The sequence below is a fragment of the Myotis myotis genome, unplaced genomic scaffold, assembly GCF_014108235.1.
Source record: "Myotis myotis isolate mMyoMyo1 unplaced genomic scaffold, mMyoMyo1.p scaffold_m19_p_6, whole genome shotgun sequence".
Taxonomy (NCBI): Eukaryota; Metazoa; Chordata; class Mammalia; order Chiroptera; family Vespertilionidae; genus Myotis; species Myotis myotis.
The window spans coordinates 86,271,637-86,295,852 of record NW_023416368.1 but is presented as its reverse complement, the minus strand read 5'-3'; the positions used below and the strand labels follow the sequence as shown (position 1 = coordinate 86,295,852).

Sequence of the window (24,216 nt, the reverse complement as noted above, 5' to 3'; positions counted from 1 at the left end):
TTTATAAGGGGCCCAGGAGCATTTGCTCTCTCCTCTGCCATGTGAGGACACAGCAAGGAGGCAACTGTCTGCAAGCCAGGACCCCATTATGCTGGCTCCCTGATCTGACCGCCAGCCTCCGGACCATGAGAATTGTGTCTGTTGTTTAAACTGCCCAATCCATGGTATCGTTATAGGAGCCTGAACAAACGGAGACACTGAGACAGCCCGAAGAAGGAATCTGTTCCATGAAATACGCAACCACACACAGCGATTCAGGCAGAAATGCCTGGGCTGCTGTTACAAAGTATCACAAACCGGGGGCTTAAAGAAACAGATGTGAGGGGGGCTGGTTTCTTCAGGAGGTTCCAGGGAAGGAGTCCTCCTCACCTCTCCCAGCTTCTGGGGCTCTGGTGTCCCCAGCTTACGGCTGCGTCACTCCAGTCTCTGCTTCCACCTGCACTCAGTTTTCTCCGCTGGGTCTGGGCCTCCCTCTGTCCTTTATAAGGACACTTGTCATTGGCTTTAGAACGACCCGAATCTAGGACGATCTCACCTCAAGATCCTTTACTTAATTACATCTGCAAAGTCCGTTTTTCACATCCAGTCACATTCACAGGTATCAGGAGCCAGGATTCTGACGTGTTTTTTTGAGTCACCATTCAACCATCCTATCTAATACAGATGGAATATGCAAATTGACCATAACTTTGCGACAAAGATGGTGGCGCCCACAGCCAATAAGGAGGGAATATGCAAATTGACGCGACAAGGTGAGAGGTGGAAGGCGGCTCTGGCTGGAGTGAAGGCAGTGCTGGCAGCCAGGGGAAGGAAGGCCTATCCTTGCTCAAATCTTTGTGCATCGGGCCTCTAGTTACAGATGATGTCTTATCTAAAACTAGAGAGGCCTGGTGCATCAATTCATGCACGGGTTGGGTCCAGCCGGCCCTGCCCTGATCAGGGTGGGGTGGGGGGGCGATCAGGGGCAGGGTCAGCTGGGGAGAGGGGGTCTGTGGGCGGTTGGCTGGCTGGCCCCACTCCCTGGTTGAATGCCGGGTCAAGGGGACAATTCGCATATTAGTCTTTTATTATATAGGATTTTATCTAGGAGCTTCCGCACATGAGTGACAAGGGCAGGGGCTCATCAAGAAGCTGCTGTCTGCACCTTTGGGATTCAGATTCTCCTTTAGGACCTTCCTGCAGCTGTGACTCCAGGCACAAGCACCGATTTTCTCCAGGAACAGAGGGCAGCTTTTGTTTCATGGCTTTGGAGCAGAGACTGGGGCGCACACCTCACCTCGGCCATGATTGGTCTCCATGGCAGGGCTCCAGCGGCTGCCTCCCTTGTCTGTAAAATGGCCAGGGTGGGCTGGAGGGCTGCAGTTAACAGAGTGCCACTGGGTCTGGGGAGGCATTACTGGGGGGGCATGCCCCGTCTGTGCCTGACCCGGGGACCCACATGGTAGCGATGACTGTCCCAGGCGCCACCAAGTCTCCCGTCGGCAGAAGGAACTGAGGCCACAGTGGAGCGGGGCACTTGGTTTATTTCTGATGCAGTGATTCTCAGGACGGTGGCAGATCTGGGCTGAGGGGTGGGGTAGGTGTAGGGGTGAGGCAGGACTAGAACTCCACCTTGCAGGCAGGGAAGGCCTCGTCCTGCATGGACACTGTGCTGTTACTGCCCAGCACCGTGATGCCTAGCGCCTGGTGCTGGGCATGTGTCTCCTCATACCACTCGTGCATGGCCATTGAGTCGAAGGTGGGGATCAGGGTCACCTGTGGACAGGAAAAATGGATGAGCAGTGAAGGGGAGAGTGCTCTGCTCTTGTGTCCCAGCCCCTGGGCAGCTGAGGTGCCCTTCTCTGACCACATGTGCTCCACCTCCCCAGCGGCCAGTCTGTCCCTGAAGTCCCTCTGATCCCACAGCACCCATGGGACCCTCTTACAACCCGGAGACCAGGCCAGGGCTCTGTGAACCCCTCTCTGTGCCTCCCAATCTAGGCTCACCGGGCCTCCCTGCAGCTCCTTGAACACAAGAGGCTTACTCCCACCTCCAGGCCTTTGCCCATGTCGTGCCCTTCACCCAGACTCTCTCCCTCCTGGCTGCTTTGTAAGCTGTGTGCAAGGTCAGGGGTCTCACACTCACATACTGAGTGGGCAGCCAGGTACCTAAGCTCTCCCTCTACCCAAACTTGCCCCACCCTTCAATGCTGTTTCAAGGCTTCCTTTGGGGATGACCCCCGTCCTCTTTCTCAACTGTGTAGATGCCACACACCCCACCTGCTCCTCCTGGCCGAGTCTCATGACAGCGGGGAGGCTAAGAACTGGGGTTCAGGAGAGGTGACCAAACCAGCCCTGCCCTGCGTCCCCAGTCAGGTTGCAGCAGAGGAATGAGGAAACGGATGTGACAGGAACAGCAACCTGAGAGATGGGGAGGGCGCCTGCCTCCTTTGCTTGTGGCCTTGGGGATGCAGGTGAATCTCTGAGCCCCAGTCCCACCTGTGTGGGTTCAACAGGAACATACTGGGAGGCACTGACCTCGCCCTGTGTCCAGACCATCTAAGGCCGTAGGGCGGTCACTCACCTGTAGGTCACGGTCCCACTGCTGCTTGCCGGCCAGCAGTGCGTCCAGGACGGCCCGCATGCCCTCTTCCTTGTGCTGGTCCTGGCCGCTGATGACATAGCAGAGTGAGCGCACCCGCCGAAAGAACTCCTCGTTCAACAGGCAGACGCTGCCCCCGCTGGGCAAGTAGGCCAGGTCAAGGTAGACAGGGGAGCCAGGTGAGGCCTCCAGCCCACCTGGCCGGCTGCTGGCTGACCCTGTGGGCAGGAAGGATGGCGTCAGTCATGAGCTTCTGGGCCTGGGAAGGGGCTGAGTCTCAGGGCTTGGGACCAGGCTCCCAGCTCTATGTGCACCTCCCTGAGTGCTTCTCCTCAACAGGAGGCCTGATCTCACTGTTTTATGGTTGGTTGACAAGCCCTCCCTGGCATGGACAGTTACTCACTGAACTCTGTAAACATCCCTGGCTGCCTCCTCAGTGCCTGGACCCTCCCTTGCCAGTCCCCAGACACAGACATTCTTCAGGCCAGAAGGAGGGGGCAACTGTGGAGGGCTTCCTGGAAGAGGAGGCTTTTGGCACTTGAGCCCTAAAAGCAGCTAATGCTTGGAAGGTTTGCTGCTCCTGCATTCATCTGTTCAATTACTCAAGGGACATTTGTCAAGCCCTCCTGGCCCCACGTCCTGGAGACATGGTAGTGACCAAGACAGACAAAAATCTCTGCCCACAGGGGCAACAGAGAGCAAGAGCTGGTGTGGGAGGGATCGTGTTGCAAGAAGGAGACCCAGGACAGGGAGGCCTGGATGGAACTGGGGCAGTTGTGCTCGGAGCCTTGTCCGCGGCCCTGAACCCGGAGCCGTGCAAGGGGGACAGGGCTGCCGCTTTGGGGTGAGTGAATTCTAACACCCGGTTGAGGTCTTGGGCACAGGAAGCCTCCCAGATGCTCGATGTCAGGAACATAAATGTTGCGCAGCTCAGGGTGTGGCCCAAAGGGCTGCAGGGCAGTTGCAAGTAAATGAAACTCCTGGCTTTGGGCAAAAGGCACCTGTCACTCGAAGCTGGGGATTGTGGTGGTGAGGATCCCGCATGGAGCCTTAGGAGGAGAAAGCTACTGTGGCTATGGAAAGAGAAGGGAGACAGGAGCAGGAGAGCTGGGGGGCAAGGAGAAGATGAGGGGGATCATAGGCAGGAGGATAGGGGCAGGGAGGGACCGGGCAAGCGATGACTTATAGCAACCATCTGCTTTTATAAAGATGGTTTGACTGGAATATCTGTTCAGTTACTGACTGAGATGCCCTGAGTTTGAGACAGAGATGGTCTGGTCTGCAAAGCTGACGTTTACCCTCTGGCCCTTTAAGACACTGTTCGCTGATGCAGCATGGAGGGGCAGAACCCTGAGTGGCCAACACTGTGGCCTCTCAAAGAGGCCACATGCCCTGGCGGACAGAGCCCCAGATGACCCCCAGCCTCTCGGCGCCCATCCTCTCCCTGTGCTGGGAACCCCGTACCTGCCAAAGGTCACAGGGGCCATCAGGTGCCTCCCCTGGAATCTGCCCAAAGACAAGAGGTGACAGCTCAGGTGGGTGCTGAGGCTTGAAGAGCCTCAAGAGACCAGGGTGTCCAGCAGCCAAGCACACCCCTCAGCTCCTGGAGGGGACGACCCCAGGCACCTGGAATGGGGCCCAGCCCACAAGCAAGTGCTCAGGAAACGCAGCCACAGTATTACTGTTGTCCTATCATTGCTTTCTCGCCAGCCCTCCCTAGGTGATCTAGCCTGTGCTGACCAACGCAGTGGCTACCAAGTACTGCAAAGTGGTGGGCGTGAGCCAACACGAGCTGGGAGTGCCAACTGTATGCCAGGCTCCCAAAACTTAAGAGTGGAACAGAGAAGAGGAACTATCAAATACCTTATTTGGTTGATTACACGTGGAAGCATCACCTTTACACAGTGCTATGCAGGAAAGGGTTTTAACATAGTTGGAGGATTCTAGGAAGACGGGGCGGTAGGAAGCACCAGGAATTCCTCTTCCCACCCAGAGGACAACGGAATTGTAGCCTCAAGTTGAAGCGACTTCCATGGGATTTAAAGGACTGCACAACGCCCCCCACCCCCCTCAGTCTGGGAGCCAGACATTTAAGCAACTACATATACAGGAGAACTGAGAAAGTCGCCACACAAGCCCAGAGAAAGGTAGAGGCTGAGAAAAGACCTGACAGCACTGTGCTTTACACCCAGACTGATCCGTCAGAGAGACAGCCCACAATAACGAAACCACTAAAAGCCACAGCACACCCCAGGGAAGGAGAGACACTGGATTTCTAGAGTTATCGCATTATTACATTCAAACATCCAGTTTAAAAAAAAAAAAATCAGAGGGCACACAGAGAAAGAGGAAAGTATGGACCATTTAAAGGAAAAACAATAAATCAACAAAAATCAACACTGATGAAGACTTCAAAACAACCATGTGAAAGATCCTCAAAGAACTAAAGACACAGAGAAAATCAAGAACACAGTGTAGGAACAAAATAGAAAATCAATAAGGAGATAGAAAACAAAAAAGCAAACCAAAAAGAAATTCTGCAGATGAGAAGTGTGACAGCTTACATGAAAATTTCATGAGAGGGATTCTGTTCAAGATTTGAACAGGCAATAAATAAATAAATAAATAAATAAAGCAGTGATCTTGATGATAGAACCATGGAAATTACCAAATCTGAGGAACAGAAAGAAAAAAGATTCAAGAAAGTGAATAGAGTCTAAGAAACCTCTGGAACACCATCAAGAGGACCAACATCGTCTGGCCGGCATGGTTCGTTCAGTGGTTGAGCATCGACCTATGAACCAGGAGGTCACGGTTTGATTCACGGTCAGGGCAAATGCCCAGGTTTCAGGCTCGATCCCCAGTGTGAGGCGTGCAGGAGGCAGCCGATCAATGATTCTCTCTCATCATTGAAGTTTCTATCTCTCTCTCTCCCTCTTCCTTCCTCTCTAAAAATAAAAATAAACATTAAAAAATATAATAATAATAATAAAAAAAGGAACAACATATATATGATGGAATTCCCAGAAAGAGGAGAGAGAAGGGAGGGGCAGAAAGATTATATAGGGGGAAATAACAGCCCAAAACTTCCCATATTTGATGAAAGACACAAACATCAGCATCCAAGAAGCTTAATGAACTCAGAGACCCACACTGAGACACATGATCAAACTCTTGAAAGCAAAGACAGAGAGAGAATCTGAAAGAGGGTGCAGTTCAAAGGGAATTTTACAGCTATAATCTTACATTTCAAAAGCTTATATTGAAAAATAAGATCTCGGAGATTCCAAAATGGCAGCAGAGTAAGTGGAAGCTACACTGACATGCTCCCAGGACCAAAATGGAATAACAACTAAAACACAGAAAATCATCCTGAATAATCAGCTGAAGACTCGCTGGAGAGAACCCTGGTAACCATGGATGGTAAGTGGGACCACAGAGACTGGCAGGAAGGGCAGAGGTGCCCAGGGCTGGCTGAGCTGCCACAGACAGCACCTGAAGTTCCGGAGGGATGTCTCAGCTGTGGGTGGTTCCCACTGAGAACTCTGGGATCTAAACCCCAAGCTGGGCCCACCAGCCCGGAGCAGAGAACTGAGAAAGGTGCCTACACAGCACCTGGCTGTGAAAAGCAGCAGGGTGGCTGTCTGCCTAGGAGAGATGGCTGGAAATGCAGGTACCTTCTTAAAGGGCCAACACAAAATTTTGTGTGCAGCCACGCACACTGGGCTCTGACAGAGGGAGGGTAGAGTGGACTAGAGCTGTGTGAGCAGAATCCAGGGTTGTGGGCTCTGGGATTTGAGCTCAGAAGGCAGCTGCCCCAGTTTCCTGTGCTGAGTCATTCCCTCACACTGCAGAGACCTTTCTCTCCAGCAGACCTTTATCATTCAGGTAGCGTTTTCCCGGTGGGGAGGGAGCAACTGCCCCATGATGTAGAAAAACCTCTCACTCTACTCTGAGGCCAATCAAGACTAATAATAGCCGAACCGGTTTGGCTCAGTGGATAGAGCGTCAGCCTGCGGACTCAAGGGTCCCAGGTTCGATTCTGGTCAAGGGCATGTATCTTGGTTGCGGGCACCTCCCCACTGGGGGGTGTGCAGGAGGCAGCTGATCGATCTCTCTTCTCTCATTGATGTTTCTAACTCTCTATCCCTCTCCCTTCTTCTCTGTAAAAAATCAATAAAATATATTTAAAAAAAAAAAAGACTGATAATAATCAGAATGCAGGCAGAGATGAGTCCCTGGAGGCTTTGAGTCTTTGCCTGATCTAATTCTGGACCTGGGGCTAGGAAAAGCAGACCTTGGTGCATATCTTGGTCCTTTCCAAAGGCACCCAGCTCCAGCAGAGGGAGCCACATACTATGGACTGCTGACAGCTCCAAACAGGGTACAAAGACATTGTCCTACACTAGAGACTGGGAGTTCTCACAGATCTACCTACTACACAGACACAAACCCAAACAGGCAGCCAAAATGGGAAGACAAAAAAATAACCCCCAAGTGAAAGAACAAGAGAATTCTCCAGAAGAGGAACTAAATGAAATGGAGGTAAGAAATTTATCAGATATAGAGTTCAGAATAATGATGGCAAGGATGCTCAACAGCGTGAGAAAAGATATAGTAACTATGAAAAACGACCAGATGAAAATGAAGTATGACATAGCACTAATAAAGAACACATTGAAAGTAATACACAGCAAATTAGGGGAAGCTAAGGATCAGATCAGTGAATTAGAAGACAGGGTAGAAAAAAATCAATCAGAGAACCAAAAAAAAAAAAAAAAAAAAAAAAAATTAAAAAACCGGAGGACAGCTTAAGGGAGCTGGGGGCCAATATGAAATGTAACTATATTCACATCATAGGACAGCGGTTCTCAACCTGTGGGTCGCGGCCCCTTTGACGGTCGAACGACCCTTTCACAGGGGTCGCCTAAGACCATCCTGCATATCAGATATTTATATTACAATTTATAACAGTAGCAACATTACAGTTATGAAGTAGCAACGAAAATAATTTTATGGTTGGGTCACAACATGAGGAACTGTATTTAAAGGGCCAGAAGGTTGAGAACCACTGTCATAGGAGTACCAGAAGGTGAAAAAAATGAGCAAGGGATAGAAGGTATTTGAAGAAATAATGGCAAAAAACTTCCCTAAAATGGTAAAGGAAAAAGTCACACAAGTCCAGGAGGCACAGAGAATCCCAAGCAAGAACCCAAACAGGCCCACCCAGACACATCATAATTAAAATGCCAAAAATTAAAAACAAAAAAAAGAATCTTAAAGGCAGCAAGAGAAAAGCAATGTTACTTACAAAGAAGCTCCCATAAGGCTATCAGCTAATTTTCTTCATCAGAAACTCTATAGGCCAGAAGGGAATGGCATGAAACATTCAGGGTATTAATAAGCAAGGAACTGAAACCAAGATTACTATACCCAGCAAGGCTATCATTCAAAATAGATGGTGAAATAAAGAGCTTCCCAGCCAAAAAAAGGCTAAAGGAGCCTATCACCATCAAAACAGCACAGCAAGCCAGACCAGTTTGGCTCAGTGGATAGCGCATCAGCCTGCGGACTGAAGGGTCCCAGGTTCGATTCCGGTCAAGGGCATGTACCTTGGTTGCGGGCACATCCCCAGTAGGAGGTGTGCAGGAGGTGGCTGGTCGATGTTTCTCTCTCATCGATGTTTCTAACTCTATCCCTCTCCCTTCCTCTCTGTAAAAAATCAATAACATATATTTAAAAAAAAAACAACAAAAAAACAGCACAGCAAGAAATGCTAAAGGACTGGTGTAATGAGAAGAATAGAGAAACAGGCACAAAGAATTATTTTTTAAAATATATGTTATTGATGTTTTACAGAGAGGAAGGGAGAGGGATAGAGAGTTAGAAACATCGATGAGAGAGAAACATCGATCAGCTGCCTGCTGCACACCCCCTACTGGGGATATGCCCGCAACCAAGGTACATGCCCTTGACTGGAATTGAACCCGGGACCCTTCAGTCCGCAGGCTGACGCTCTGTCCACTCAGCCAAACCAGTTAGGGCAGGCATAAAGAATTTAAATGGCGATAAATAAGTACCTATCAATAATAATCTTAAATGTAAATGGATTAAATGCTCCATTTCTCAGAGGGAAGACAGGGGTGGGTAGGAGGGAAGATATCAACCAAAGAACTTGCATGCATATATGCATAACCCATGGACACAGACAATAGGGTGGTGAAGGCTCAGGGTGGGGGTGCTCTAGAAGGGGCCAATGGGGGGGTAGGGAATGGAGAAAGAAGGCATATGTAAGGCCGGCATGGCTCAGTGGTTGAGCATTAATCTATGAACCAGGAAGTCACAGTTCAATTCCTGGTCACATGCCCAAGTTGCAGGCTCGATTCCCAGTATGGGGCGTGCAGGAGGCAGCCAATTGATGATTCTCTCTCATCACTGATGTTTCTATCTCTCCATCCCTCTCCTTTCCTCTCTCTGAAATCAATAAAAAGTATATTTAAAAAAATATATATCAAATCAACAACCTTACTTTACAACGTAAAGAACTACAAAAAGAACGAAGTAAATCTAAAGCTAGCAAAAGAAAAGAAATAAAGATTAGAACAGAGAGCAATAAAATAGAGAATATAAAAACAACACAGAAGCAATGAAACCAAAAGCTGGTTCTCTGAAAAGATTTTGAAAATTGAGAAATCTTTATTTAAAAAAATGGTTTGTTAAGCCTCACCTGAGGGTATATCTCCATTGACTTTTAGAGAGACTGGGGAGGGGGAAACAAAGAGAGGGACAGAGAGAAACCAATGCGAAAGAGACATATGGATTGGTTGCCTCTTGCATGCACCCCAACTGGGGCCGGAGATGGAACCTGCAACCCAGATACGTGCCGTTGACCAGGAATCGAACCTACAATCCTTCAGTGCACAGGCCAACACTCTAACCATTGAGCACACCAGCCAGGACCAAAATTGACAAATCTTTAGACGGGCTTAGAACAAAAGAGAGAGAAGACTCAAGTGAGTAAGATAAGAAATAATCAATGGAGCCCTGGCCAGTGTGGCCCAGTTGGTTGGGTGTTGTCCCATGCACCAAAAAGTCACTGGTATGTTGAACGTACACAGGTTGTGGGTTCAATTCCTGGTTGGGGTGTGTACAGGAAGCAACCAATTGATGTTTCTCTCTCACACTGTTTTACTCTCTCTCTCCCCCTCCTCCCTTTCTCAAATCAATAAAAACATATTTTTTTAAAAAATCAATGGGATAAAATAAACAGCCCATAATGAACCCTCACATATAGGGTCAAATAATTTTTAAAAAATATATTATTTTTATTGATTTCAGAAAGGGAGAGGGAGAGATAGAAACATCAATGATAAGAGAGAATCATTAATCTGCTGCCTCCTGCATGCCCCCGCCCCCCGGGGATCAAGCCCGCAACTGGGTATGTGTCCTGACTGGGAATCACACAGAGGCCTCTTGGTTCACAGGTTGACGTTCAACCACTGAGTCACACCGGATGGGCATAATCAAATGATTTTTGATAAGGGTGCCAAGACTATTCAGGGGGGGACAGAATAGGCTTTTCAACAAATGGTGTTGGAAAACATGGATATCCACATGCAAAAGAATGAAGCTGAACCCTTGTTTAGCACCATCCTATATAACAAAAGGCCAATATGCAAATTGACCAAACAGCGGGAACGACCGGTTGCTATGACGTGCACTGACCACCAGGGGGCAGACACTCAATGCAGGAGCTGCCCCCGGCTGGCAGGGTCCGATTGCTGAATGGGGAACGAGGAACCAGGGGTGAGTGGCAGTGGATGTGGGTGGCACCAGGCTAAGGCCCCTGCCCCACTGGTTGTCCCACACACAGAGGGCCACCAGCGGCAGGGCTGTCAAGCGGGCAGGAATGGCCAACCTCTTGGACCCTCCGAGGGCGAATGGGGAACTGGGGGTGGGTGGTGGCAGGGGGTGGGGCCAGCTGCCGGCAGCCTGGGAAGATGGCCCTGATCGCAGGCCAGGCCTAGGGACTGTACCGGTGCACGAATTTCATGCACCGGGCCACTAGTATTTAAAAATTAACTCAGCCCTGGCCAGGTAGCTCAGTTGGTTTTATAGTACAGCTGAACTACCATACCTCCTGGTGGATAATTGTCCAGTCAGGGCGCATACAAGAATCAACCAATGTGAATGCATAAATAAGTGGAGGAACAAATATCGATGTCTTTCTTTCTCACTCTCTCTCTAAAACCAATTAATAAATTAACTCAAAATCGATCAAATAGATCATTTAAGAGCTAAGACTATAAAACTCTTGGAAGAAAACATAAGGCAAAAGCTTCCTGACATCGGATTTGGCAGTGAGTTCTTGGATATGACACCAAAAACAATGGCAACAAACAAAAAGACAAACTATACGTTATGTTAGGGAAAGAAAGTAAAAACTTTTGTGCATCAAAGGACACTATCAATAGAGTAAAAAGGCAACTCACAGGCCTGGCCATGATGGCTCAGTGGTTGAGCGTCGACCTATGAACCAGGAGGTCACTGTTCAGGTCCCAGTCAGGGCACAAGCCTAGGTTGCGGGCTTGAACCACGGTAGGAGGCATGCAGAAGGTAGCCAAGCAATGATTCTCTTTCATCATTGATATTTCTATCTCTCTCTCCCTCTTCCTTCCTCTGAAATCAAAAGGCAACCCACAGAATGGGAGAAAATATTGTAAATCATATCTCATAAGGGATTCATATCAAGAATACAAAAAGAATTCTCAGAACCCAATAAAAAAATATAAACAACCGTATTAAAAAATGGGCAAAGGACTTTGTAGACATTTCTCTGAAGATATATAAATAGCCAACAAGAGATGAAAAGATGCTCAACACTGCTAATCATCAGGGAAGTGCAAATCCAAACCACGAGATACCACTTCACACCATCAGGACGGCTACTCTAAAAACAAAACAAAACACAAACAACAAAGTGCCGAAAGAAAATAACTACATCTAGAGCAGTGGTTCTCAACCTTCTGGCCCTTTAAATACGGTTCCTCATGTTGTGACCCAACCATAAAATTATTTTCGTTGCTACTTCATAACTGTAATGTTGCTACTGTTATGAATTGTAATGTAAATATCTGATATGCGGGATGGTCTTAGGCGACCCCTGTGAAAGGGTCGTTCGATCGCCAAAGGGGTCGCGACCCACAGGTTGAGAACCACTGATCTAGAGAAAATATACACAGGGATGAAGGCAAGGTAAAGTCTATTCTCAGATGAAGGAAATGAAGAGAACTGTTAGCACACCTGTGCTATGAGAAATGCTCAAGGAAGTTTTTAGGCTGAAGGGAAATAATAGCAGAGGAAAACTTAAGGAATGAAGGGGAAACATTAAGTTCTTTTAAATATATGTTATTGAGAGCAAAAACTGTAACAGTATCTGGTCAGGTTTTCAATGTACCATATGGACATAGTTCATATAACAACTATACCAGGGGTCCTCAAACTTTTTAAACAGGGGGCCAGTTCACTGTCCCTCAGACCGTTGGCGGGCCGGACTATAGTTTAAAAAAAAAACTATGAACAAATTCCTATGCACACTGCACATATCTTATTTTGAAGTAAAAAAACAAAACAGGAACAAATACAATATTTGTATTTGCATGTGGCCCGCGGGCCGTAGTTTGAGGACCCCTCAACTATACTATAAAAGGAGGATAAAAGGATCTAGAGTTGTAGAGCTTCTACATTTTACTTGAAGTGATAAAATATTAATTGTACAGACTGTAAACTGTTCTGATTCTGTATTAATTTCATCATGAGTTTAAAATCCTCTATTTGGGCCGAAACCAGTTTGGCTCAGTGGATAGAGCGTCGGCCTGTGGACTGAAAGGTCCCAGGTTCGATTCCGGTCAAGGGCATGTACCTGGGTTGCGGGCACATCCCCAGTGGGGGATGTGCAGGAGGCAGCTGATCGATGTTTCTAACTCTCTAGCTCTCTCCCTTCCTCTCTCTAAAAAATCAATAAAATAAAATAAAAAGATAAAATCCTCTATTTGGTACCTAAGGCAGCTTCCAAAACTTTATTTTTTTAAAATATATTTTATTGATTTTTTTACAGAGAGGAAGGGAGAGGGATAGAGAGTTAGAAACATCAACGAGAGAGAAACATTGATCAGCTGCCTCCTGCACATCTCCTACTGGGGATGTGCCCGCAACCAAGGTACATGCCCCCGACCAGAATCGAACCTGGGACCCCTCAGTCCGCAGGCCGACGCTCTATCCACTGAGCCAAACCTGTCAGGGCCAAAACTTTCTCTTTATAGATGTAGATGTAAACAAAGCTGACTTCATTTTTGTGTGTGCCCCTGATTTTTTTCAAATTTCCATGTTTTGAACCTGACCAAACTAGACTCAGCTAGCACCAAAGCCTCACCATTAATGACCAGCCGAGTTTGATAAGCTTATATAATGTGACCATAAAGGTTCCCAGCAGCAAAAGGCCAGAATGGCACAGCAACCAAGCTAAATATCAAACTGGTGTTAACTGTAAACGAGTATCCATCGTAAGACCACCAGAAGGTATGGTCCTTTTGTCTTGTCCATCATTAGTAGTTCAGCTATACTATAAACATTTACTGTAACAACGGTCTAGCAGCGGAGATTATCTGTGCAGACTGTGGGGTTACCTTCTGTTCTGACCCAATCTTCCTACAATAAATTGTTATAACAAATATATAAAGAGTGGCCTGCGGGGATGGAGCCTGCCCAGTGGGCGATTGGGAGCTGTGTGCAATCCAAGTTAAAAATTTTTTTTTCTTGCCAAAACCGGTTTGGCTCAGTGGATAGAGCGTCGGCCTGCGGACTGAAAGGTCCCAGGTTCAATTCCGGTCAAGGGCATGTGCCTGGGTTGCGGGCACATCTCCAGTAGGAGATGTGCAGGAGGCAGCTGATGGATGTTTCTCTCTCATCGATGTTTCTAACTCTCTATCTCTCTCCCTTCCTCTCTATAAAAAATCAATAAAATATATTTAAAAAAAAAATTTTTTTTTTTATTAAATGCAGAAAATAAGTGTTGATAAGAATGTGGCAAAATTGGAACCCTTGTGGCCATGGCCAGGTAGCTTAGTTGGTTGGGGTGTCATCCCAATAAACCAAGGTTGGGGGTTTGAACGCTGGTCAGGGCACATACAAGAAGCAACCAATGAATGCATAAATAAGCAGAACAACAAATCAATGTTTCTCCATCTGAAACAATAAGAGGGCATTTTTGTGGAGTGCTGTCTGCCCAGAACTACTGTGCTGGGCCCTTTACAAATATGTTCAAAAACAAAGAAAGAAACTGGCTCCCTTGTATACTGTTAGTGGAAGTGTACAATGGTGGAGCCTCTATGGAAACCATATGGAGGTTCCTCAAAAAATTAAACAGAATCATCACATGATCCAGCAATTCCACTTCTGTATTTATCTCAAAGAATTTAAAGCAGGGTCTTCGGAGAGATGTTTATCTATGTCCATAGCGGCATTATTTATAGCAGCCAAAAGGTGGACGCAAGCCAAGTGTCCATGAACGAGTAAGTAAACAAAATGTGGTCAGTCCATCTGTACGATGGAATATTATTCAGCCTTAAAAAGGAAGGAAATTCTGCCCTGGCCCATGTTTTGCAGTGGTTAGAACCACAGGGTTGTGGGTTTGATTCCTGGTTAAGGGCACATCCCTAGTTGCAGGTTCAATCCTGTTTCTCTCTCTTTCTCTCTCTCTCCCTCCCCCTTCATCCTTCCCTTCCACTCTCTCTAAAAAAGCAATGGAAAAAATGTCCTTGAATGAAGATTAACAAAAAAAGGAAAGGAAATTCTGACACATACTACACCATGGATGAGCCATGAGGACATTATGCTAAGTGAAATAAGCCAGTCACCAAAAGGATAAACACTGATTCCACTTCAATAAAATCCCTAATGGAGTCAGATCCAGACGCAGAAAGGACAATGGAGGTAGGGCCTGGGGAAGGGGGCGTTAGTGTTTAATGGGGACAGTCTGTTTTGCAAGGTGGAGTTCTGGAAACGTACGGTGGTGATGGCTGCACAGCAGTGTGAATGCACGTACTGCCACTGAACTGGACACTTCAAAATGGTTAAGGTGGGAAGTTTCATGTTCTGTATCTCATCACAATGAGAGAAAACTGGAAAAGGTTAGCACAGCAGGCTCCAGACTGCTGTCCTTGGGAAGGCCTGGGCTGGCACCTGGGAACAGATTTCTGAAGAGCTCCAACATTCCGTAAACGAACACCGTTCCTATAGTAACATGGCTTAAGATGAACACTGGCTTTCCCCTTGCTGAGGAGTCTGGACTATGGTACAAGCCAGACAAGGAGGCTGATGGGATGAGCCCCCAACTGAAGCCCCACGGCTGCGTCTGATGGGCCTTCCCAGTGGCGGCCACATCTCCCATGTCATCACAGCTTGCTTGTCAGGAGCTAAGCACATGGTAGGGGACCCCACTGGAGGGGACTCCAGAAGCCTGTGGACAGGGTCGAGGATCGGGGGGGGGGGAAGCGGGGAGCAGCCCCCAACCCATCTTTTCCCTCTGCAGCTCCTGCTCTGTGGGCTGGGAACTCTTATATTGTAGCCGGCCAAGCTGTGTCCTCCCAGCCAATCATCAACCTGGGCCTGGTCGTAAGAGCCTCAACACAAAGGGTTATGTAAAATATACTACTAACTTCACCTGTTTCTTTTCTCTCACTGTGGCACTGTGGCTACTAGCAAATCTATGACGTATGTGCTCACTGTATGTTTCCACTGAGCAACTGGGATCACCAGTGCACCCCTACTTTATAGAGGAAACTGAGGCTCAGAGAGGGTGGCAAGTGTGACTAAGGCCACACAGCATTAGGAACAGAACTTGGGCTGGTAACCCAATGCAGATTTCCAGCTCCCCGGTACTTACCGGCTGGGCCCCGAGGGGTCATCTTGGGGACAGAGGGCTTTCTGGACAGGGGTGCCCGACCGCCCTTGTCACTGGGCTCGCTCCGGGCGCTGAGCGGCCGACTGGCGCGGTCCCTACCAGCCAGCCCCTTGGTCTTGGCAGCGATCGCTGGAGTGGATTTGGAGGTGGCAGTGCTGGAGGTGGGGCGAGCCAGGGGCTTCCGGGTATGGCTGAGGCTCTCTTTCAGCCGGGCCTGTTCGGGGGGCAGCAGCTCTGGGTCCACCATGCAGATGTTGGGTGGGGTTGGCAGCGGTGGGGGAACCTTGAGGGGGTTGGGCAGCTGGTTGTGACGAGGGACTCCAAAGCCCTCCATGTCCTCATCTGAGTCTGCAGTGCCAGGGGCAGCGGGCAGGGGGTCCGAGTCGGACAGCGTGGGCAGGGACTCGCTGACAGATGTAGGCGGCGTTTCCTCAGCCCCCAGAGCACCTGCCCGCTCCTGGGACCGGGCGCTGCTGTCATTGGAGCTCCCAGGGGAGGTGGGGGCCGGCGCCATGGGCACCATCTTGCGGTGCTCAAACTCACAGGGCGACACGAGGCACAGGTCCACGTCATGGGGGGAGGCCGAGCGCCGCACCCGGGGGCCTCGAAGTGGGAGGCTGAGCCCTGCCTCGCTCATGGGAACGGGGGGCGGTGGCAGCACCTGCTCAAAGGAGACGGACAGCGACTCGTCCACCTCTGTGGAGTGCGGGGAGCCCACCTCAGCCGGCAGGGAAGGCGTGGTCACCGTGGGGGAGCCATCCGGCCCCGTCTCCCCACCCCGCAGGGGGCTCAGCGACAGCTGCCTGCTACCCTCGGCTGGGCCCTGGGGAGCTCCAGCTGGCGAGGGGCTGCAGGGCGGGGGGGTGCCACTGGCTGCCAGGTGCTCCTGCGTCTTCAGGCTGCTGCTGTCCTCCCCTGTGGGGCTCAGCACCAGCTCCAGGCTGCTCCCTTGGGTGGGGGTGGCCGCCAGCTGGGGGACAGGAGAGCTACAGGCCTCTATGGAGGGACTGGCCTCTCCACACCGGAAGGTGGGGGGGCTCTGGGGCCCATTCCCTGCCAATGGGACACCCGGGCGGTCACTGTTCGGTGCTCTTCGGGGCTTGGGGGCTGCCTGGGCACCTGCCTTCTTGCCACTGACCACAGCAGAGGATGCCCGGGACAACTCCCTGGGCTGGGTCCGAGGGACACTTGGTTTGGGGTCCTTCTTCACCTCCCTGGGGTGCCTCGCTTCCTTCTCAGCCCTGCGAGAGGCCTCAGATCGTGGTGGCTCCTTCCGGGCCACCCCAGAGCGCTCCTGGGCAGGCCTGGCAGGCACCGTAGTCCGGCCCTCTCTCCTCACGCTGTCCCGGGAGCCCACACTTTCCTTGCTCTCGGTGCGCCGAGGCCCTGTCAGGTCTTGGGGGGTCACCACGGGCTCCCGCAAAAAGCCCAAGTGCTGCAGGCGGACCAGGCCGTCCAGGAGGCGAGCAGGAGGCGTGCAGCCAGGGAACAGCACGCGCACCACCTTCTCAGTGGGGCCCGTGGGATGCCACACCAGCAGGGCACACACGGAGGCCAGCGTGTGCTCGGCGCCGGCGGAGGGCGGGTGCAGCACGTACATGTCCAGCCGGCCGACGCCCATTTTCTGGAAGAGCACCGTGGGCTCGGTCGGCGTCAGCCCCCGGCCCAGGGGCAGAGGCTCTATGCCCAGCCGAGCCAGAAGGCTCCGGGCCACCTCCGCCTCATCCTCGCCGCGCACCAGCCGGGAGGTGGCCCCGCGGGCGTTGAGGAACACCACCCCCAGGCTGGGGGAGACCAGTCTGCGCAGCCGGTCGTCCCCAGAGCCCCCGCCGGTCGCGGCCTCCTCCTGCTCTGCCAGCTTGCGCCGCAGCAGGCTGTTGAGGCCCGGAAGGCTGTCAGCGCCCGCGTGTGTCACCAGCACCGCGTCCACCCGGTCCAGGTGCCGCACCAGCTTCCAGAAGCTCGACTTGGGGTTCGAGCCGCCGTTGACCAACATAGTGAAGCCATTAACGGCGAAGAAGGCGGCGTCCCCGAGGCCACCAGGGAAGATGTAGCAGCAAGGCCGGGCGAGCCTGAGGAAGCCCACGGACGCTGGTGGCTCCAGCAGCTCAAAGGGGGACGGCAGCTCCAGCGACTCGGCCACATACTCCAGGAACTCACGCAGGCCCTCGGAGGCCGGCCGCTGCACTGGGGGGTTCAGCCGCAGCCGCAGCCCGCCCTGGAGGCCAGGCACTTCGGGTGCCAGCTGGGCCCAGTCGCCAAAGGTAGGGCAGGTGATGGTGAGCTTGGGCGGGTCTGCAGATGGGGGTGCAGAAGCCAGGAGATCCCGGATCTGCAGAGGGGGGAAGTGGTTAAAGGGCCACCTGGAGAACTGAGCAAGGACACCACTGTCCTGCCCCCTGGGGCTGCGGGGGTCACTTGTCACCCTCAAGACAAAACCCAGGCCTCCCCCCGTCCTTTTTCACCCTGCTCCCCAATCCCTCCCGCCTCTCTCACTCTCCTTGCCTCAGCGCCTTTGCACTTGCTGTTCCCTCCAGGGAGGTCTTCCCTGCCCTCACTGGTTCTTCTCTTACCGTGGTTACATCACTCACTACAATGTGAACATACAGTTTTCGGAGTTTTTTTTTTGCTCATATGCCCCACCCAGACTAAGGATTCCAGAAGGGAACTGGGTGCCACTTGAGGCCTCCAGGATGCCTGTTCATGCACAGGCACCCTCTTTTTTTTTCTTTTTTTTTTAAATATATTTTATTGATTTTTTACAGAGAGGAAGGGAGAGAGATAGAGAGCTAGAAACATCAATGAGAGAGAAACGTCGATCAGCCGCCTCCTGCACATCTCCTACTGGGGATGTGCCCGCAACCCAGGTACATGCCCTTGACCAGAATCGAACCTGGGACCTTTCAGTCCGCAGGCCGACGCTCTATCCACTGAGCCAAACCGGTTTCGGCCACAGGCACCCTCTTGAACTGCACACTGTAGTGGGTGATGGGACCACACCCCGACAACAGGCGGGATACTTGTCACCATCATTCTTCCAGAGGAGGGGATGGGGCTCCAGACAGCAAGTCACGGGGGCCACACAGCCCAATGGGAACAAGCCAGGATGCAGAGCTGGGGGAGGCAAGGTGGGGAGGAGGCAGCTTACCTCTTTGTCCCTCAGAACCTGGAGGAAGTGGCGGGGTGAGAAGCCCCCAGTCTGGAGCAGCAGCTCCCCTGTCTCCTCCAGGCAGGGCCCAGCCAGCACCAGGAGCTTGTGAGGGGCAGGGTCTAGGAGAAGGTTCCGGAGCTGAGGGAGCGGGGAGACTGTTAAGGCCCTATTCTGCACAGTGACATAACCAGCACTCCCCATGCGTGACCACCAACCCTAAATCTATGTCCTCCTCACCCCCCAGACTCCTGCTCATCCTACAAAGCCTGGCTCCAGTGCCGCCGCCTCCTGGAAGCCCTCTGCACCCTTTCAGGGCTCCCTCAGGCCCACCTCTCCCCATGGTCCAGCCCCAAAGCCATGGGCTAGCTGTTTCCTAGAGGGAGCATCTTTGATTAGAGGAATCAACCTGTGCGAGGGTCTCTACAGGAGTGCCCTGGGCTCTATCTTGTGCATCTCCTCCTAGCTGCTGGGGAGAAGGATACAGACACCCACGAGCTAGACCAGTGATGGCGAACCTATGATACTCGTGTCAGAGGTGACACGCGAACTTGTTTTTTTGGTTGATTTTTCTTTGTTAAATGGCATTTAAATATATAAAATAAATATCAAAAATATACGTCTTTGTTTTACTATGGTTGCAAATATCAAAAAATTTCTATATGTGACACGGCACCAGAGTTAAGTTGGGGTTTTTCAAAATGCTGACACGCTGAGCTCAAAAGGTTCACCATCACTGAGTTAGACGTACTAAGAAATCAACTCAGACAACTACTAGGGCCCAGCCAGGGGGAACACGAAGTGCAAACATCAATCAGGCCCTGCCTTCCCACTCCCCGCCTCCAGACCCTCCCTATCCCATTCCTTCCTCCCAAACCCCAGCCTTTCTGATCCCACCTGCTCCCATCATCACCCACGCGGAGAGGATAAATTAGAGCTGGAGCCATGGGGGTGGGGAAGGCTTCCGGGGGGCATGGGCCCTGCTGCTGGGTGCTGGGAAGAGGACTTCAGGCAGCACGAAGTCAAGGACATGGGGGGGGGGGGTGTCAGGATGGGGGCTGGTGTCAGCCCCGCCACCCACGCCCCCAGGAGCTGACGGGTCCCTACCTCATCACACAGGGACTTGTCTGACGGATTCACGAGGACCAGGATATCCAGGGCGTCCCCTCGGAGGTGCAGGCTGCGCTGGCCTGCGTGGGAATTGGACCCTGTGAGTTTGGAGCTGGGCCACGTGCGCAGAGTCAGGCTGTCCGGGTCAACCCTGCCTCCCTGTGTGACCCCAGGCAGCCACAGTCCCTCCAGGACCTGTTTCCGGGGAACCCCAGCCCGGCAGAGCTGGCCTACACGGTGGTGCCCCAGGTCAGGGTGAGGCAAGAACAGGAAGCCTACCCCAGCAGGCCTCCCGCTGGAAACTGCAGGGACAAGGCCACCACTGCTTATGAGGCCCAATTCCCAGCTGTCAGCTGTGGGGGATGCCATCGTCACCCCCATTTTATAGACAAGGAGCCGAGCCCAGGGAGGACCATGCGGGAACATGGACCCTGAAGCAGGACTATAGAAGGATGGGGAAGTGGCAATTGGGGCTGGAATGTGGGGCAGCAGGGGGGAGCCAGACAGGGAAGCCTCATGAGCCGAGAGAGGAGTGGGGTTAATTCCGGGATCCCAACCCTAAACTGCCCCATGGAGTTCAGATGTGCTTCCAATATGGAGCACCCGGCCCGGAGGAGAGAGAGGCAAGGAGCCTCCAGGGTCACACACGTGGCTATTGGCTCATTCAGGCGGGGAAACCAAGGCACAGGGAGGGGAAGGGGCCCCTGAGGTCGCACAGGGCCAGCAGGATTTCCAGTCCCCCCTTCCCACGAGGGGTCAGGAAGCACCAGCACCGCCGGGACAATGAGACTACGAGTCACTTCCTTCCCCTCCCACAGCAGCCTGGAGGTGACTCAAGGGGCTGGCTGCAGGGCCGGCTGAGGTGGGGAAGCTACCAGCAACACCAGGCCCGCCAGCAGCTGGGCCGTTGACCTGCAATCACCACAGGCTCTCCAAGGAGCCACAGGCGCTGTGGGTCTTGCTCAAGCATCTCCACTCCCTCCTGGGCCCTGCTCCTTTATCGGCTCCACAGCTACCGGGAACCCATTATGTACCCGACCCAGCGCAGGGGTCTCAGGCACGAACCAGACGCATTCTCTGCCACACGAAGCCCACAAACCATCCTCCAGGCCTGCCCGGCAGCCCCTCACTGTCCAAATGTCTTGTCCCTTTGCCAGGGCCCTTCCCTCCACCCGGCACAGCAGCCCCAGATGCGTCTCCTGTAAACCCCCCTCGTCAGAGGTCTCCCTGCCCCCCGCACCTCAGCTGCCTCATCTGTCAAATGGGAACAGAAGCACAAGTACCTGCGTCGTGGGCTGTTGAGGACCAAGGTATAGAGACGTCTGGACCAGGACCCACCCCCGCTCCATGCTCAGCGGAGGTCGGGTGTATTGTCACTGTGGTCGAGGCGTTCAGAGAACACTTGCCAACGATCACACAGGGTCCCCAGCCTCACCTTTCACGATGCTGGAGAAGGTGGCCGAGTGCCGGGACACAAAGATCTTGAGCTGCTCATCCAGGCTGCAGATGCCAGGGTCAATGTCCCAAGACTGGAGGCCTGGTGGGAGGGGTGAGGGGGGAGGTGGGAAGTCAGCCCCCACCTCAAGGGCCCCTGCTTCTTGCTCATCTCGGTCATCTCCTCCCCTCAGCATCTGCCCCACCCCCACCCGTCTCATTGCTCCTTCCCACTACCAGGCCCATCTTCACCTCTGGGCCTTGGCACCAGCTGTGCCCACTGTCTGGGCACCACCCCCTCTCAGGTCCTCTAGGCCATTGCATCCTTCTGCACCGCCCGTTGCATCCTTCTGCACCGTGCTGACACCATGCAAGCTTAAAGCTGGTTCCTCCTCACTCACCTTGGGTCCACGCCCGCCCCCCCCCCCCCCCCCCCCCACCGCCAACCCTGTGACAGCAGAGCTGAGCCTCCAGGCTTCCCCACCGTGCGCCCTGCGGGGGAACACTCTCCAAGCATGAGAACCGCGTGTGCTGCCGCCCCATTTCACAGGCGATGGAGCCAGGCCCTGCGCAACGGAGAGATGAACGCCCTCCAACCACAGGTGGGGCGCACCACGCCGGCCAGGGTGCCAAGTAGCTGCAGGTGAACTGAACCTTGCAGGTGCACCTATGACTCACCTCCGCTGGTGCCAAATCCCACTGGCGGCCGCCACCGCCCACACCCCCATTAGCAGCTCCCCCTGGAGCTACGGAAAGCGGGGCCCGGGCTCCCGGCTCGGCCTCATCCCGGCGACTGAGACCGGGATTCCAGGCGACCCCGCCCTCCCCTTGGCAGGCCCGGCGGGCGGGAAGCGGAGCCGCCGCCGGGGTTGCCCAATCGCGCGGTTGCAAAGCCAGGCCACGTCCCCTCCAGGCTGCACCCGGGTCGGGTCGGGTCGGGTCGGGGCGGAGCAGCGGGCCGCCCGCCTCACCCCGAGGGACCCGAGGCCCCGGCCCGAGGATCTCGCCGCACCGGCCTCCGGCCGCCGGCCCCCGGGATTCTGCCGCCTCCCACCCCGCGCTCCCGGCCCCAAACCCCGGGTTCAACCCTTCCCGCCCCCAGCCGCCCCACCCCGCGGCCCCCGCCCCGGCCTGGCCGCCCCCGCCCCGCCCAGCCCCACCTCGTTCGAGCTCCCCCAGCACGTAGCTCAGCAGCCCCGGGCAGCTGCACTCGCCGCCCACCACCAGCAGCAGCGAGCTCGGCGCCTCGGCCGCCCGGGGCCCGGCCGCTAGCGCTGCCGCCTCCGCCATCTTCGCACCGCCCTGGGCTCAGAGCCCGCCCCGCGGCCCGCCCCTTCAAGGGCTTTCCCGGAAATGCTGACCACCCGCCGGAAGTCCCCCTCCGGCCCGGGGCTGCCCCCTGCTGGCCCCTTGCAGTCATGGGAGCTGGTGCCGGCTTTTGGGTCTGCACGGATGCCTCAGTCTGTCCGCCCTGCCGGCCTCTGCCCGTCGGAATCGCTGCCCTCGGCAGTCACATCCCCGCAGGTCCAACCAGAACCGCGCCCTGACGCTCCCGGCTCCCTGGGTCGGGGCTTGAGCAGAGAAGAGAAAGGTATTTTGTGAAACGGGGGACAGCTGTAATAGTGTTAACAATTTAAAAAAAGAAAAGAAGGAAAGAAGGAAAGAAGGAAAGAAAGAAAGAAAGAAAGAAAGAAAGAAAGAAAGAAGAAAGAAAGAAAGAAAGAAAGAAGAAAGAAAGAAAGAAAGAAAGAAAGAAAGAAAGAAAGAAAGAAAGAAAGAAAGAAAGAAAGAAAGAAGAAAGGAAGGAAGAAAGAAGAAAGGAAGAAGGAAGGAAGAAGGAAGGTATCTCGTAGCTAGGGTTTTGAGGGATGTATCCGAGTTTGCCAGGTGCGGGTGGCGGGGCAAGAGCACGTGCAGGAGTGAGAGCGTGCCACGCTTTAGCGTTAGCCAAGTACAGTGCGTGGGACACACTCCAGAGCCCTCTGGCCTGGAGCAGAGCAAAACACTTCTGCGCCTGCTGTGTGCCCGCGTTTTGTTCCGTTAGCTCGCTGAGTACATGCAGGACCCTCCGAGGTCGATGCTGCTGTTCGGGTCACTTCAGAGGAAGGAGAGAGCCGAGCCTTGGAGAAATGAAGTCATCTGGCCGATATGTGGCAGAGATTCGAACTCAGGTGGGTCTGATTCCAGGTACGGCCTGTGGCAGGGACTGACTGCCCCGCTCACAGGGCATCCCCCCCTCACCCCCGCCACACACACACACACCCCAAGCAATCTCATTCAGCCCTTTTACCTATGGCAGTCACTACTTGAAAAACCACATTGCATTAAACATCTGACAGGTGTGCCTGCCATGCTGTCTACCTTGGGAGTGAGCTCCCGCCTCTGGAGGTTTACAAAAGAAATCAAGTGAAAAGGTCTGGGAAGCAGGATCAGCCAGCCTTTACTCTTCGTTATTTGAGTTGTTCACCCCAACTTCCTCCCTGGTCAGTGGGTAACAGTCACTGGCCACGTACCATCTAACGTCCTGGCACTCTACTTCCTCTCTCTTTCTTTTTGGCCCTGGCGTACTTCCTCTATTCCGATACCTCCCTCATGATTTATTATTATTATTATTATTATTATTGTTATTATTATTGCTCTGAGCAATCATGAAAGTGGGATTTTCTGTGTCAGGCTCTGTCTTCTTCACCGGGATGAGTGCTTGTTGGAGGCCAGATGAGGCTGAGGCCTCTCTGAGGCCCTAGTCTTTTGCAGGACAAGGCTGGGCACCTAGGAAGTGTATGAGAAAGGCTTGTGGGACAGGAATGAACAGTCCATTGGCCCACCATTCATCATTCATTCATTTATTCCTTCGTGTGTGTTTATTGATTGGGTCAGGACACAAACGCAGGACTTTCTGACTGAAATCTCTATTCCTCCTTCTGCTCAAGGCTGTGAGTTATTCGTGCTAGTTGGCCTTAAAGGACCCTGAGTCATCAAGAT

The 24,216-nt window shown here is 52.7% G+C and overlaps 1 protein-coding gene across 1 annotated transcript; it reads right to left on the bottom strand.

The window, feature by feature from the left end:
* Nucleotides 1-960: 960 nt before the first annotated feature.
* MAP1S (microtubule associated protein 1S) lies at nt 961-22,592 on the bottom strand. The gene is made up of 7 exons (XM_036314473.1): nt 22,395-22,592; nt 21,236-21,337; nt 19,798-19,880; nt 18,691-18,831; nt 15,525-17,874; nt 2,564-2,799; nt 961-1,755 (listed from the first exon to the last, which is right to left on the bottom strand). Exons 1-7 carry the CDS (start codon nt 22,522-22,524, stop codon nt 1,600-1,602), a joined length of 3,198 nt encoding a protein of 1,065 aa, XP_036170366.1. The 5' UTR covers nt 22,525-22,592; the 3' UTR covers nt 961-1,599.
* Nucleotides 22,593-24,216: the final 1,624 nt, after the last annotated feature.

Bases quoted from the DNA above. Each gene is read 5' to 3' on its own strand.
- MAP1S (XM_036314473.1), bottom strand. From the start codon at position 22,524: ATGGCGGAGGCGGCAGCGCTAGCGGCCGGGCCCCGGGCGGCCGAGGCG. The intron at 18,832-19,797 runs GTAGGGACCCGT...CCGCTCCCTCAG, and splicing joins ACAAGTCCCTGTGTGATGAG to CTCCGGAACCTTCTCCTAGA. The intron at 1,756-2,563 runs GTGAGTGACCGC...TCCTGTCCACAG, and splicing joins AGTGGGACCGTGACCTACAG to GTGACCCTGATCCCCACCTT.